The sequence below is a fragment of the Oncorhynchus keta genome, chromosome 34 (assembly GCF_023373465.1).
Source record: "Oncorhynchus keta strain PuntledgeMale-10-30-2019 chromosome 34, Oket_V2, whole genome shotgun sequence".
Classification (NCBI taxonomy): Eukaryota; Metazoa; Chordata; class Actinopteri; order Salmoniformes; family Salmonidae; genus Oncorhynchus; species Oncorhynchus keta.
Window position 1 is genome coordinate 56,337,687 of NC_068454.1, and position 13,664 is coordinate 56,351,350.

General features: G+C 41.6%; 2 protein-coding genes and 1 non-coding gene across 4 annotated transcripts in view; 1 reads left to right on the forward strand and 2 right to left on the reverse strand.

Moving 5' to 3' along the window:
- Positions 1-11,321, reverse strand: ppp1r8b (protein phosphatase 1, regulatory subunit 8b). The gene is made up of 8 exons (XM_035750683.2): positions 11,233-11,321; positions 7,555-7,720; positions 7,289-7,349; positions 6,358-6,511; positions 5,916-6,142; positions 5,494-5,638; positions 3,758-3,822; positions 1-3,586 (listed from the first exon to the last, which is right to left on the reverse strand). The coding sequence occupies exons 2-8, from the start codon at positions 7,605-7,607 to the stop codon at positions 3,233-3,235; spliced, it is 1,059 nt and encodes a 352-aa protein (XP_035606576.1). The 5' UTR covers positions 7,608-7,720; positions 11,233-11,321; the 3' UTR covers positions 1-3,232.
- LOC118367958 (small Cajal body-specific RNA 1) lies at positions 6,757-6,920 on the reverse strand. Its single transcript, XR_004822222.1, has one exon. It is a non-coding gene; the product is annotated as a small Cajal body-specific RNA 1 (non-coding RNA).
- Positions 8,477-13,664, forward strand: part of LOC118367330 (protein THEMIS2-like) — a 15,348-nt gene continuing 10,160 nt past the window's right edge. The window contains exon 1 of one of the 2 annotated variants that reach the window (XM_035750682.2): positions 8,477-8,679. Coding sequence is in view for 1 of the 2 variants with exons in the window: in XM_035750681.2 (XP_035606574.1) it covers positions 8,574-8,679 (106 nt within the window). In the remaining variant the exon portion in view is untranslated. The remainder of the gene's footprint in view (positions 8,680-13,664) is intronic. The other variant, XM_035750681.2, reaches the window with a different exon arrangement.

Here is a 13,664-nt window from a genome sequence, read left to right on the forward strand (position 1 = left end):
TGTTTGACAAAATTCAGTTTTTATTTACAGTGTATTATGTGAATAAAAAAATCCAACATCATCCGAAAGTGGGACAAAAGGTACACGTGTCTGTCCATCTATACAAAGTTAATGCAAATAGCATGGCTTTTGCAAGTTCTCAAATACCACATAAATGTTTCATTAATCAGTGAAGGGGTCATCGTATTCTGCTGGTGTGAAAACTAACAATTGTTTGAACATCAAGACGCTATATTGACAGTTATTTTATGGGTGCTTTGATGCAGGACCATGTGTACCACATTTGAAATTTAATCATTTCAAAAGGCCTGTGAAACAATACTCAACATCAAATTGCACCAACTGAGAACCTTACAGTCTTAACTCATGTGACCAATCCATTTTATTGGTGGCTCAGATCAGGCTAATTTACATTGCGATATGTAAAATCTAGAGGACTTCAGGACTCACTAACATTCAGGCAGAGTTGCAACTTACAGGTTATACTGCAATCTTTTTTTATAATGGAAGATAGTATTTAAATATACTCTGCGCAGTCTATTAACTGTTTATTACTGAGATTGTGAATGTAAACTGAGTAAACAAATTCTCTCCTCGCTGCACTCATCTTGATAGCACTGTAAAAATATAAACCTATAGTCCTATTCAGTCTTTAGGAAAATGGACATATCTTTTTTCAGAAACTCTGATCTACTTTTGTCAATTCCTATAATAATAATATAATATATAATATAATAATATATGCCATTTAGCAGACGCTTTTATCCAAAGCGACTTACAGTCATGTGTGCATACATTCTACGTATGGGTGGTCCCGGGGATCGAACCCACTACCCTGGCGTTACAAGCGCCATGCTCTACCAACTGAGCTACAGAAGGACCACTATAATAATCCATCTTGTATAAAACAGTTCACATTACAAGTTTAACAGATTTAAAAAATAACTATACAGTCCATTCAGAAAGTTCAGACCCCTTGACTTTTTCTGCGAAAACAAGTGATTTTTGCAAATCTATATATTTAAAAAATATATAGGAATAACTTGTTTACTTAAGTATACAGACCCTTTGCAATGAGACTCAAAGTTGAGCTCAGGTACATGTTTGCATTGATCATCCTTGAGATGTTTCTACAACATGGAGTCCACCTGTGGTAAATTCAATTGATTCGACATGATTCGGACAGTGACACACCTGTCTATACAAGGTCCCACTGTTGACAGTGCAGGTCAGAGCTAAAACCAAGCCATGAGGATGAAGGAATTATCCGCAGAGCTCCGAGACAGGATTGTGCCGAAGCACAGATCTGGGGAAGAGTACCAAAAAGATTCTGCAGCATTGAAGGTCCCCAAGAACACAGTGGCCTCCATCCAGTTTGGAACCACCAAAGACTCTTCCTAGAGCTGGCCGCCTGGCCAAACTGAGCAATCGGGGGAGAAGGGCCTTGGTCAGGGAAGTGGCCAAGAACCCAATGGTCACTGAAGGAGCTCCAGAGATCCTCTGTGGAGATGGGAGAATCTTCCAAAAGGACAATCATCTCTGCAGCACTTCACCAAATCAGGCCTTTATGGTACAGTGGACAGACAGAAGCCACTAATTCACAAAAGGCACGACAGCCCGCTTAGAGTTTGCCAAAAGGCCTAAAGACTAAGACCATGAGAAACAAGATTATCTGGTCTGATGAAAACAAGATTGAACTCTTTGGCCTGAATGCCAAGCGTCACATCTGGAGGAAACCTGGCACCATCCCTACGGTGAAGCATGGCGGTGTCAGCATCATGCTGTGGGGATACCTTTTAGCAGCAGGGACTGGGAGACTAGTCAGGACCGAGGGAAAGATGAACGGAGCAAAGTACAGAGAGATCCTTAATGAAAACCTGCTCCAGAGCGCCCAGGACATGCTCCAGAGCGCCCAGGACCTCAGTCTGGGGTGAAGGTTCACCTTCCAAAAGAACAACGACCCTAAGCACACAGCCAAGACAACGCAGGAGTGGCTTCGGGACAAGTCTCTGAATGTCCTTGAGTGGCCCCGCCAGAGCCCGGACTTGAACATCTCTGGAGAGAACTGAAAATAGCCGTGTAGCAACAGTCCCCATCCAACCTGACAGAGCTTGAGAAGATCTGCAGAGAATGGGAGAAACTCCCTAAATAAAGGTCTGCCAAGCTTGTAGCGCCATACCCAAGAAGACTCGAGGCTGTAATCGCTGCCAAAGGTGCGATTATGTAAATGTGATATTTCAGCATTCTATTTTTAATAACGTGCTAAAATGTCTAAAACACTGTTTTTGCTTCGACGTGGAGTATTGTGTGCAGATGGATAAAAAAATATATATAAAAAAATTCTGCATCTATTTTAGAATAAGGCTGTTAAGTAACAAAATGTGGGGGGAAAAAAATCAAGGGGTCTGAATACTTTCCAAATGCACTGTATATGCATGTTTACAGTGGGCAAAAATACTATGTCCAAAGATAGACTTCAAACAAATATCAAGACCTTAAAGAAGGAACTGGAGATCATAATATGGAACTCACAGTGACCAACCATATAACGATTAGGCTGTGATACCAGTATCGCAATGTTTTTCCCATAGCAAAAATGGCAACACGGAGCAGGTCCTTTAAAAACCTGCTATAATATTGGGTGCTGTAGCATGGAAAATAAATCCATGTGAATCTGGATGAGAACATAATGATGTTTGTTTCCAACTTAAGGGCTGTTTTCCTAAGTTACATTCGCTTCGTGTTTGTTTCCCTGCACGATGCCTGACTATCAATTAGAGGTAAAACTCTTATCTGACCAACTGACTTGGTCTGCCAAGTACTGCCTTTTTTACATGACTTCATTTGTAAAACACATCAAACATTCATCTCCTGAAGGAGTGGGGTGCCTGTCTTCATGGAATGTACTACTGAAGACTTTCGGATAATCTTTAGGAGAACGAGGAAGTAACGTAGAAAACATTGACAAAACAGTCTTAAGAAAAATCGATCCGCCTCCAACGGGTCATGGTCCCTGATGTCTCCGCCCATACCCTGAGAGTCAGCCCTGCCTCCACCACATAGGCTCTTTCCCAATTCGGCTTTCCTGGATTTCTCATGCCTCTCTCCTCGCCTCAAAATACATTGGAGAAGGTCCAAGAGGAGAGACCTTGGATCTTCTACAATGCATGAGAGAGGAGGTAAAGAACAGAGGAAAGACGAATCCAGAAAGAGCCGTAGTGTAAGGAGAGGGTTAGATTAGTAGGGAGGGGGTGGGCTTCTTGCCTGGCCATGCCTCTTTAGCATACTTTTTCTTGCGGGGCTCGTTGAGAACCTCGGAGAGATAGGGGCCTGTAACGGGGACAGGGTTGAGCGTGACAGGTGGCTGGGGGGCGTCCGGGGCCAGGTTCACCTCTGGGGCCGGGTTGGGGAAGGGCAGAGGGAGACCCCCCAGGATAGTGGCTCCGCTCGGGGCCCCGGCGTGGTGGCCCTCGTGGCTGGTGGGTGGCAGGTCCCCGTAAAGGCCGCCGCCGAAGGTGTAGTTGTGGATGCGCCTCGTCACAACGTCGTCCATACTAAGTGAGCCGTGCCTCTCCATTTTCTGTTTCTAGAGTGGAAACGACCAAAGACTGAGTAGTAACTCCTCTATAGGCTATGTATAGTGTTTGTTTCTGGGATATCATTGCAATTATCTTAATTATAGGCTTCCTTAAACTGAAATGTGACCGTATAATAGGATCTTGACACCTCATGCAATAGATGCATTTTAGTGGCTTACCTTTATAGGGACGACAGCAGTCTGCACCATGTTTCTGAAGCGCCCCACTGAGGGATCAATGTCCTCTGTAAGATTTCAAGAAGCACTGAGTTACTGCATGCATTACATGAGTGAAGCAACAGGTTTTAGATTGGCACAAAGTTCCTTATTTTCACCCAACCTCAGTTTATATAATTACTTACAGCACCAGTCAAAAGTTTGGACACCTACTCATTTCCATGGTTTTTCTTTATTTTTTACATTGTAGAATAATAGTGAAGAAATAAAAACTACGAAATAACACAGGGAACTTTGTAGTAACCAAAAAAGAAGTGTAAAACAAATCAAAATATATACTTTAAAATTGAGACTCTTCAAATAGACCCCCTTTGCCTAAATTACAGCTTTTGGCATTCTCTCAACCAGCTTCAATAGGTAGTCACTTGGAATGCATTTCAATTAAAAGGTGTGGCTTGTTAAAAGTACATTTGTAGAATTTCTTTCCTTCTTAATGCATTTAAGTCAAACAGTTGTGTTGTTGACAAGGTAGGGGTGTATATTTTTTACCCTATTTGGTAAAAGACCAAGTCAATATTATGGCAAGAACAGCTCAAATAAGCAAAATTAAATGACAGTTTCTCATTACTTTAAGACATGAAGGTCAGTCAATGCGGAAAATATCAAGAACTTTGAAAGTTTCTTCAAGTGCAGTCGCAAAAACCATCAAGTGCTATGATGAAACTGGCTCTCATGAGGACCGCCACAGGAAAGGAAGACCCAAAGTTACCTCTGCTGCAGAGGATAAGTTCATTAGAGTTACCAGCCTCATAAATTGCAGCCCAAATAAATGCTTCAAAGTTCAAGTAACAGACATCTCAACAGCAACTGTTCAGAGGAGACTGCATGAACCATTCCTTCATGGTCGAATTGCTGTAAAGAAACTGCTACTAAAAGGACACCAATAAGAAGACTTGCTTGGGCCAAGAAACACAAGCAATGGACATTAGACAGGAGGACATATGTAATTTTGTCTGATGTGAGTCCAAATGAGAGATTTTGGGTTCCAACCACCATGTCTTTGTGAGAAGCAGAGAATGTGAACGGATTATCTCCGTATGTGTGGTTCCCACCGTGAAGCACAGAGGAGAAGGTGTGATGGCGTGGGAGTGCTTTCCTGGTGACACTGTCAGTGGTTTATTTAGAATTCTGCAGCGATACGCCATCCTATCTGTTTTGCGCTTATTTGGACTATTTGTTTTTCAACAGGACAATGACAACACACCCCCAGGCTGTGTAAGGGATATTTGACTAAGAAAGAGAGTGATAGAGTACTGCATCAGATGACCTGGCCTCCACAATCATCCAACCTCAACCCAATTGAGATGGTTTAGGATAAGTTAAACCGCAGAGTGAAGGAAAAGCAGCCAACAAGTGCTCAGCATATGTGGAAACTACGTCAAGACTGTTGGAAAAGCATTCTAGGTGAAGCTGGTTGAGAGAATGCCCTTGAATGAGTAGGTGTCCAAACTTTTGACTGGTACTGTAAATTAGGGTCCATGTTTACAAAGCATCTCAAAGTGAGAGTGTTCAACTAGGATCAATATTTTCTTTTAGATCATAATTATTATTATTTTTTATGTCTGTTAGACACTGTGAAATATGAAGACAGGCACAGAAACACTTTTTCCTCAACAACAGAGAAAGAACCAATACTTGGATACTGGTGCTAGGCCAATGGGGTTGAAGAGAGAGCTTACCCGGGTTGATGACCTCATCGTCCTCGTTGAAGGTGACTCTGGAGTTCCGCCTCTTCCTCTTGGGTCTCTGGATCTCTAGGTTGCCCTCCTCGATGGTCAGGGTGGAGATGCGCTTGTTGTGGGCCGTGTTGAACTCTGTCAGATTCTGTCACAGCCCAGACAGGGATGGATGAATGGTTGGGAAAGGAGAAACAAAGTTAATAGACACATGTGCTTAATAGGAATAGCCTTGTCTAAACACGCAGCGAGAGCTAAAAAAAACACAAAAAAAACCACTAAAAACACTGACAGAACAAAATATAACTCACTATGTCCTTTTTAACAAAGTGTATCTATAGCTACTGTGGTAATAGTACACACCCGCCTTACGAGCATGTACAAATATATACAAATGCCCTGGTAGACAACTACTGGAGACACACCTCTAACTCGGTCTCCTCCTCTGGTAATCCTAAGAGGCCCTTAGACCCCTCCTCGTCCTCTCCGGCCTTGCTGTCCCCTGTGGCGGCATTGGTTCCTTGCTGGCTCTGAGGTTTCTCCCGGATGGTGTAGGCTCGCGTGGACGCCCCAAACGACATGGTGGAGTCTATGGGGACCTGCTGAGGCTTATTGGGCTCCAGGCGGATGTGTCCCAGGAAGGTACCATGCGCTGAGAACGTAATTTACAACCTTCAAGTCCACATATCATGTAGGGATGTAGTTTATAAAAAGTGAAGAAAAGAGTCAACAAAACATAATAGTTCCATAGCCTTTATTCTACAGTGCACTCCTCTAAGGCAATGCAACTGTTACATTTTGAGTCCTTTTACTAGCTGCAGTAAGATACAGTATTTTCCAGACTAATGTTCACGACAGTTCACTTACTGCTGTTGTTATCAATAAGGAACACCCTCTTCAGGTGCTTGTGGTAGACCAGGGCAGCATGCACGCGTGAACATGACTGGTGGTCGATGGTGAAGTCACACATGTCCGGGTTCCTCCCGAATAAGTAGTACTTTTTCTCGTCAATGATCAGTTTCTACAAAGATTCACCATCATAACAAACAGATGTGAGAAAATACATGTATTGCCCTGTCACAACATCATAACCAGGTCCCATATATAATTCTGCTTTCTTGCCAACTCATCACTCATTCTCACACCAAGCTGTTTTAGCAAGACAATTCTATAAGGAGTCTGCAAGAGATCAGAAACAGACATCCAGGCTAACAACACTGATAACATTGAATGAAATCCTTTCCAGCTGTAAGAAACTGTTTAAAGCACTGTGCCTCTGAGCCATAACTCAAGAGTGCACCTTCACACTCATGAGCTTAAATATCAGGGCTGCTGTTTCTGTGGCACCTTTCTTAAAACCCAACAGTCACGGAACTCAAGACGCCAGTGTGTACTGGTGCTGAGGACAGTCGGGTCCATATCTGGTGCATGCATGTTTGATCAATTTGTTTATTTAGTTAATTACACCAGGACACCTAGCTACCTATACTGAAGTATACAGACTGAAGTAGACTATATTGTATACTATATTGAAGTAGACAGTCTAGACTATAGACATTTAAGAGTAAACTACATCACGTAGGACCCACATATGGTTCTCGATCAGAGCTTTTGATAAAGCTGGTACAGTTGGTCAGTACAGAATGTAAGTAAACCCATCAGTTGCGTTATGGATGATCTATTATGCAAGATATTAGGCATATTCTAAGGAACAATACAGAATATCTACCCTTGTTTGAGTGTGGCTAATACGGACACGCAGTTCAAATGTTTGCCCCGTGAAGCCCCAAGCTCTTACCTCGACCATTTTGTCACCTTTCATCACGTCCAAATGGAGTCCTGGAGGGGGCTTGCCTGCCCTGAAAAGAACAAGGACCAAAAGCTAAGCACACCATTCAGTGAAATGTATCAGCTAGCTAGCATGTGTTAGCTAATAAGACGTGGCTAAAAGGAATACATACGTTTCCAGCTACAACATTTTAAAAAGTAATGCTGTTTTGTGATTTTGCATGCACTTGATGTCTTTGTATAACGTAAATATCTCGAATAATTGCATTTTCTCACCATGTTGGACAATCAAAAGATGGTAAATTTGTAGCAGTTGCAATTGTCGCCATCTTGCAGCATTATCCCATTCACAAACCCGTTGAATGCTGGGTAAAATGTTCCCTTGGTTTGGGAATTGTAGTTTTGGACGGGTTAATCCGTTGACAGCCAAATCTCCCCGTCTCTGCCCAAATGGACGAAAAAAAAGTAATGCATTCCATTATCTACAATGACTTGATTCGACCCTAGAAAAAAAGGCTAACTACTGAAATGTAATGGCAACTATGAACTGTGAACACACACGCACTAACGCATACAGTTATTATGCCTATGTTTCATTGTCGCGCATTCCCTTGAATCAGATTGAATAACTTCAAGAATAGTCAATAGAATAGACCATTTTTTATGGAAAAGTCACTGAACAGAAGAACAGACTACCAGAGCAACATCCTCTTTGTTTTATATTCCATTTATAGACTGAAAATTGTAGGAAGTTGCAGTGCAACATTTAATTTTGGTGCATGTTCATGTGGCTTCCCATTTATCACACACCATACAATTTTGCAGAATGTATTTTAATTACACCTTTGGACTGCTATGGTGTAGAGTATATCATGTTTATTATTCCTGAGGGGCAGTTTGCTTTACAGCTGATAGTGAGAAATCTATTTAAAATATATATTCACATACAGAGAACATGAATAGAATAAAACATTCCACAATGCAATACTGTACTGCTAGAAATCATCAATTTCGCATAGGAAACCTGGTGAGTTGTTTCTTTTTTGATTGTAGGCAAATAATAAAATGTTTATGTCTGCATAAAACAAGCAAACAATAAAGAAGTCAAAGCCATGTTCACATATCTTTATTGGCAACACAAGCTAGTATCACAGGGCAGAGGTTAACTTTACTTGATAATATCTGGTTGCCTACTTCCTCATACAGTCGTTGCTTTCAACTGTTAGATCAGTGGCACCTCTCTTGGAAACACAGTTGAGCCTAGACAGCACAACATCGGGTTCTGCACTGCAGCGATGGCAGGCACTGAAGTAGTTATGTCCCTGCAAGAATTAATTGCATCCTTGGATCAAACTTGTCTGCCACGGACTCTACAGGTTTGCTCTGGTGTATACTTTCAAGGTAGGACTTTTTCATACTTTCTTTCATAAACCCCATGTGTGGGCAAACCTATTTTTACATTGCCTGAAATGAGACAGACAAGCTTACTGATTAACAGTCAGTGGCAGTTTTTTTTTTACTCAATTCTGACATACACAAACAGAAGTAGAACAAAAGTCTCAATTAGGCAACAGTACAGACTGTCATATTTACAACTGAGGGTATTTTCATATACATATAATTACATTTGTCCAAATAAGAAACCTTCAAATGGTGAGACTAGATACTGTAATTTCTAAACGGTAAAACAGATGTGTATTAAAGTAGTCAAAAGGTGTAGTATTTGATTAAATAGTCCTAGAATGCATTTGCAGTTTTCTTTGGTTGTGTTTCAGATTGTGTTGTGCCCAGTAGAAATTAATAGTAAGTGATGTATTGTGTCATTTGAGTCTTATTTACAATAAAAGTACCATATGTTTCTGAACACTTCTATATTAATGTGGATGCTACCATGATTATGGATCATCATGAATTAATCGTTTTGGTACTGCGAATCCAAGCCTGACATACGGCTAGGCTGATGTGAAATTAAGTGGCGAGCGCTTAACCAACGTGAGTTGAGGTGCAACCAAAAAATTTGATCATCGTAGAAAGAAAAGCTCACCATTAAAAATTCTGTTTTATTTTAGCAAAGTTAAAAGATTATATTTTGGCCTACAATTGCCTTCTTACAAACATTATCTTCCAACTTTCCTAAAATAAAACATTGAGTTTTACAGTTCTATTCAATCGCTTTGTTGCCATTTTCACAAGTACAAAACTCCAAACTGGTAACACTTGTAACACAGCCAGTCTTACACTCAAAAACATCTTTCACCACAAAAACATTCATCCAAAATATAAGTTTACTGTGAAATATCATGAAAACATTGGTTTAATCACCAAAATACAACAACTATACATTCACAATTTAGTTGTTTTAATAACCAGTTGATCCAATAGCAAAGATACACTATATATACACAAAAGTATGTGGACACCAATTCAAATGAGTGGATTTGGCTATTTCAGCCACACCCATTGCTAACAGGTGTATAAAATTGAGCACACAGCCATGCAATCAACAAAGGCAAACATTAGCAGAAGAATGGCCTTAACGAAGAGCTCTGTGACACCATTGTAGGATTCTACCTTTCCAACAAGTCAGTTTGTCAAACTTCTGCCCTGGGCAACTGTAAATGCTGTCATTGTGAAGTGGAAATGTGTATGAGCAACATCAGCTCAGCTGCAAAGTAGTAGGCCACACAAGCTCACAAAACGGGACCGCCCAGTGCTGAAGCGCATAGCGTCTGTCCTCGGACCATTGTTGATACACATGGGAAACTGTTGAGCGTGAAAAACCCAGAAGCATTGCAGTTCTTGACACAAACCGGTGTGCCTGGCACCTACTACCATACCTCATTTAAAGACAATGAATCATTTTGTCTTGCCGATTCACCCTCTGAATGGCACACATACACAATCCCAATTATCTCAAGGCTTAAAAATCCTTCTTTAACCCATCTCCTCCCCTACCAGCTACACACGAAGTGAATTTAACATCAATAAGGGATCATAGCTTTCACTTGGATTCACCTGGTCAGTCAAGATCATGGAAAGAGCAGGTGTCTTTAATGTTTTGTACACTCAGTGTATATCATACTTTTTTGTTTATATTTTACAAACATACATTGGAATTCTGTAGTTATCCAAATCTGTATATGTTTTGAAATGTATAGGTTTACAAAAAGGTTAAGTGATTATCAAATAAGAGCAGTTGGATTAAGTAATAGTGAAAGGTATATTAACAAATAAGACTACCATATTAAAAGTAATGTGAGCATTGCAAAAGGCAAATTCTTAATATGAACATGTATTTCTAGATGAAACACTGATTGAATTTTAGTGAAAAGGTGACTGATTTTGTGTTGTACCCAGTCATTTGGAAATGTGCTTTGAGTTTTGAAACTGCCTTTTTGCTAATCTGTTGTAGCAGGCTAAAGGGTGTGGGGTTTCAAAGTCACCAAGTTCAATAACACAACATGCACCAGTAGCACAAAGGGGAGATATTAGGGATTTTTGTGCACAGAGAAAGGGGGAATTCACCAATTACTTCCCAGTTCACAAGTCGGTCTGTTCTCCCGGGGGAATCCCAAAACTTAGGTCCTCAGCCAATTCGGTACACAAACGGGGTAATCTCACTGATACTGTTTTCTCTTCTCCCACTCTTCATTACACACCATTCTCTCTCTATTCTCTGCTCCTTTGTGCAGGCTGCTTCCTCCTATATCCCCAAGCACTCCCTGGCTTAACGAACTACAGCCTTGTTGGGGAAGGAAGTCCATATAAGGATTGGGGGTGGAGCCAGCAGGCTGCAATAAATCTCCCCTCAATAACCACTCCCCTCACCTCTTCCTGTCGTCTGCCACACTGTTTTGAGTTTTGTACTATGCGTTGTGGAAATGTACCACATACTTGTAAAAATTGCACCAAAGCATAACAAATTGCACCAAAAAAATGTAACAACCTGCTTACCCCATGGTAAATCCTTCTGTACCGTTAAACCCTAGAATCTTCAGACTATTAGATACTTTGAGCTCCTTTGCAGTCCTGCCCCTCAAACTGGAGAGGTCATGGGACAGGTGGATTTCTAGTGAGGGTCACTGATAGGACCTTGACAGAGTTCAGTGATAGGAGTGCGGGCTCATTGTTATGGTTTGGAATAAACGGAACGGAGTCAAACATGGTTTCCATATGCTTGATGTGTTTGACTCCATTCCATATATTCTGTTCCAGCCATTACAATGAGCCTATCCTCCTATAGCTCCTCCTACCAGTCTCCTCGGCTGTCATACAGGGTCTGTCAGTAGGGTGCATTTTCACAGTTTGGACAGGGAGGTGGTCATTACACACAGCAGTCCATGTTATAGAAGGCAGCAGTCTTGGATGTAGCATCAGGGGCATTGTATACTTCTTGCCAGGAGTGGGTTGTGATCAACTTTCTAAAACTGTCCAGGTTAGATTGTCGGATAGGGCGATGCTCTCACTTCTGGTTTGTTGGGCTTTTGGAGGCCATAGGACTGCCTGATGATCACTGAGGCCAATGATTGGTAGGATGGATGGTTTATGGTAAAGCTGGTTCATGTCTGTAATGATTACGTCCAGTATTGCATCACCTCTGATACCTTCAATGCCTCTGGTCCCCAAAACCTCAGTGAACTGCTCAGCCCCAAACCGTCACTTCGGTCAAATGATAAAAGACTACTTGCAGTCCCAAAGACACGCTTAAAAACAATGGCTGACTGAGCATTCTGTCGTCCTCCGGCTCTGGATCAAGCCCCCCCACCCCCACCTCTGCATGCCCCAGACCACAACTGCCTTTTGCCTTTAAATCTAAGCTCAATATGATCTATGTTGTGATGCCTGTTGTTGGTCATATACGTTAGTTTAGTGTTCTGTTGTTTTGTCCCTTTCGTTTGCTTTATTATTTACTGTACCTTTTATAGTACTAAACCACTTTTAATGTTTTTTTCATTTTAATGGTTGCTCTCAATGTAAAGAGCTTTGTGATTTACATCTGTAAATGAAAAGCACTCCACAAATTGAATTTATTATCCTGCACAACTTGAGTAAGCCTATTTCCTTGACAGTGTTTGTGACAACTCTATTGAAGTGTCCCAGTATGGCAAGACCACAGTTAGGATACCCATGCCTTGAGGGTATGATCTTTGTGCCTATTTGTCATTCATCATTATTCACAATTCATTCATGATTATCTGTAATCATGGTGGCATCCACATTAATGTAGAAGTGTTCAGAAACATACTATATTCTTATTTATATAAAAAAAGTGACTCCAACATGACAATATTATTTACCATTCACACCTCTTCTTTTCATATCCATACTGTCTATATCTCCCATTCACATACATACACTACCATTCAAAAGTTTGGAGCCACTTAGAAATGTCCTTGTTTTTGAAAGAGAAGCATTTTTTTGTCCATTAAAATAACATGAAATTGATCAGAAATACAGTGCAGACATTGTTGTAAATGACTATTGTAGCTGGAAAAGGCAGATTTTCTATGGAATATCTACATAGCTAGTTCTGGCAGACCAAGGGGTTTGGTCAAGATATTTACACAGATCAGACACGGACAGAGTAGGATTAGCTCGGTTTCTAGGGTGTTTATTTAAATTATAAATCAAAAAGAAAAGGATAGGTCTCCCCCATGAGACCCTCCCCGGGATACCGTCTTCTGGCCTCTGGTTCTTGCTGTATCCTGTCGGGATCAAAACTGCACTCACTCCTGTTACCTCTCTAACCGTCCCCAACTATACGGGAGTCCTTTCTTCTCCCACTCTCCCTGTGTGCTGCCTTTCTGGCAGCTTTATGGGCCTTGCACAGCTGGTGAGCAATCAGCCCTTGATTACTCACCAACTCCCAATCAGCTTCAATTAGTCCTGGCCAGAGAACCTGCCGAGACCTGGTACTTCCAGCAGATAGAGCCATCGCCTCGTGATGTATACACCATCTGTCACCAGGCCTCGACGAGTCTCCCCCTGGTGGCTGACCTGCTGTACGCCACACAGCCCCCCCTTAGCCTTATCAGGGAGGGGACTGTCATCAGTGAAACATATGTTGTCTCCTTTCTCGATAGGGCATCCGCGTTTCCATGCTTCTTCCCTGACCTGTGCACAACAGATCAAGAGCAGCATTGAAGGGACAAGAACCACCTGGTGACCCGAACATTTGTGTCCTTTCCCCTGGTCATCCAGACCAGGGGAGCATGTTCTGTGACCAGGGTGAAGTGGGTACCTAACAGGTAAGTCTTGAGAGTGTCTAGCACCCACTTCACCGCTAGACACTCTTTCTCAACAATAGAGTAGTTTTTTTTTCTCTGGAGCAGCTTTCGGCTGATGTACATGATGGGGTGCTCCTCCCCATCGTGTATCTGGGACAG

Bases quoted from the DNA above. Each gene is read 5' to 3' on its own strand.
- ppp1r8b (XM_035750683.2), bottom strand. From the start codon at position 7,607: ATGGCGACAATTGCAACTGCTACAAATTTACCATCTTTTGATTGTCCA. The intron at 7,350-7,554 runs GTGAGAAAATGC...TGTTCTTTTCAG, and splicing joins TCTTTTGATTGTCCAACATG to GGCAGGCAAGCCCCCTCCAG. The intron at 5,639-5,915 runs GTGTGTCTCCAG...GGGCTGTGACAG, and splicing joins AGGAGGAGACCGAGTTAGAG to AATCTGACAGAGTTCAACAC.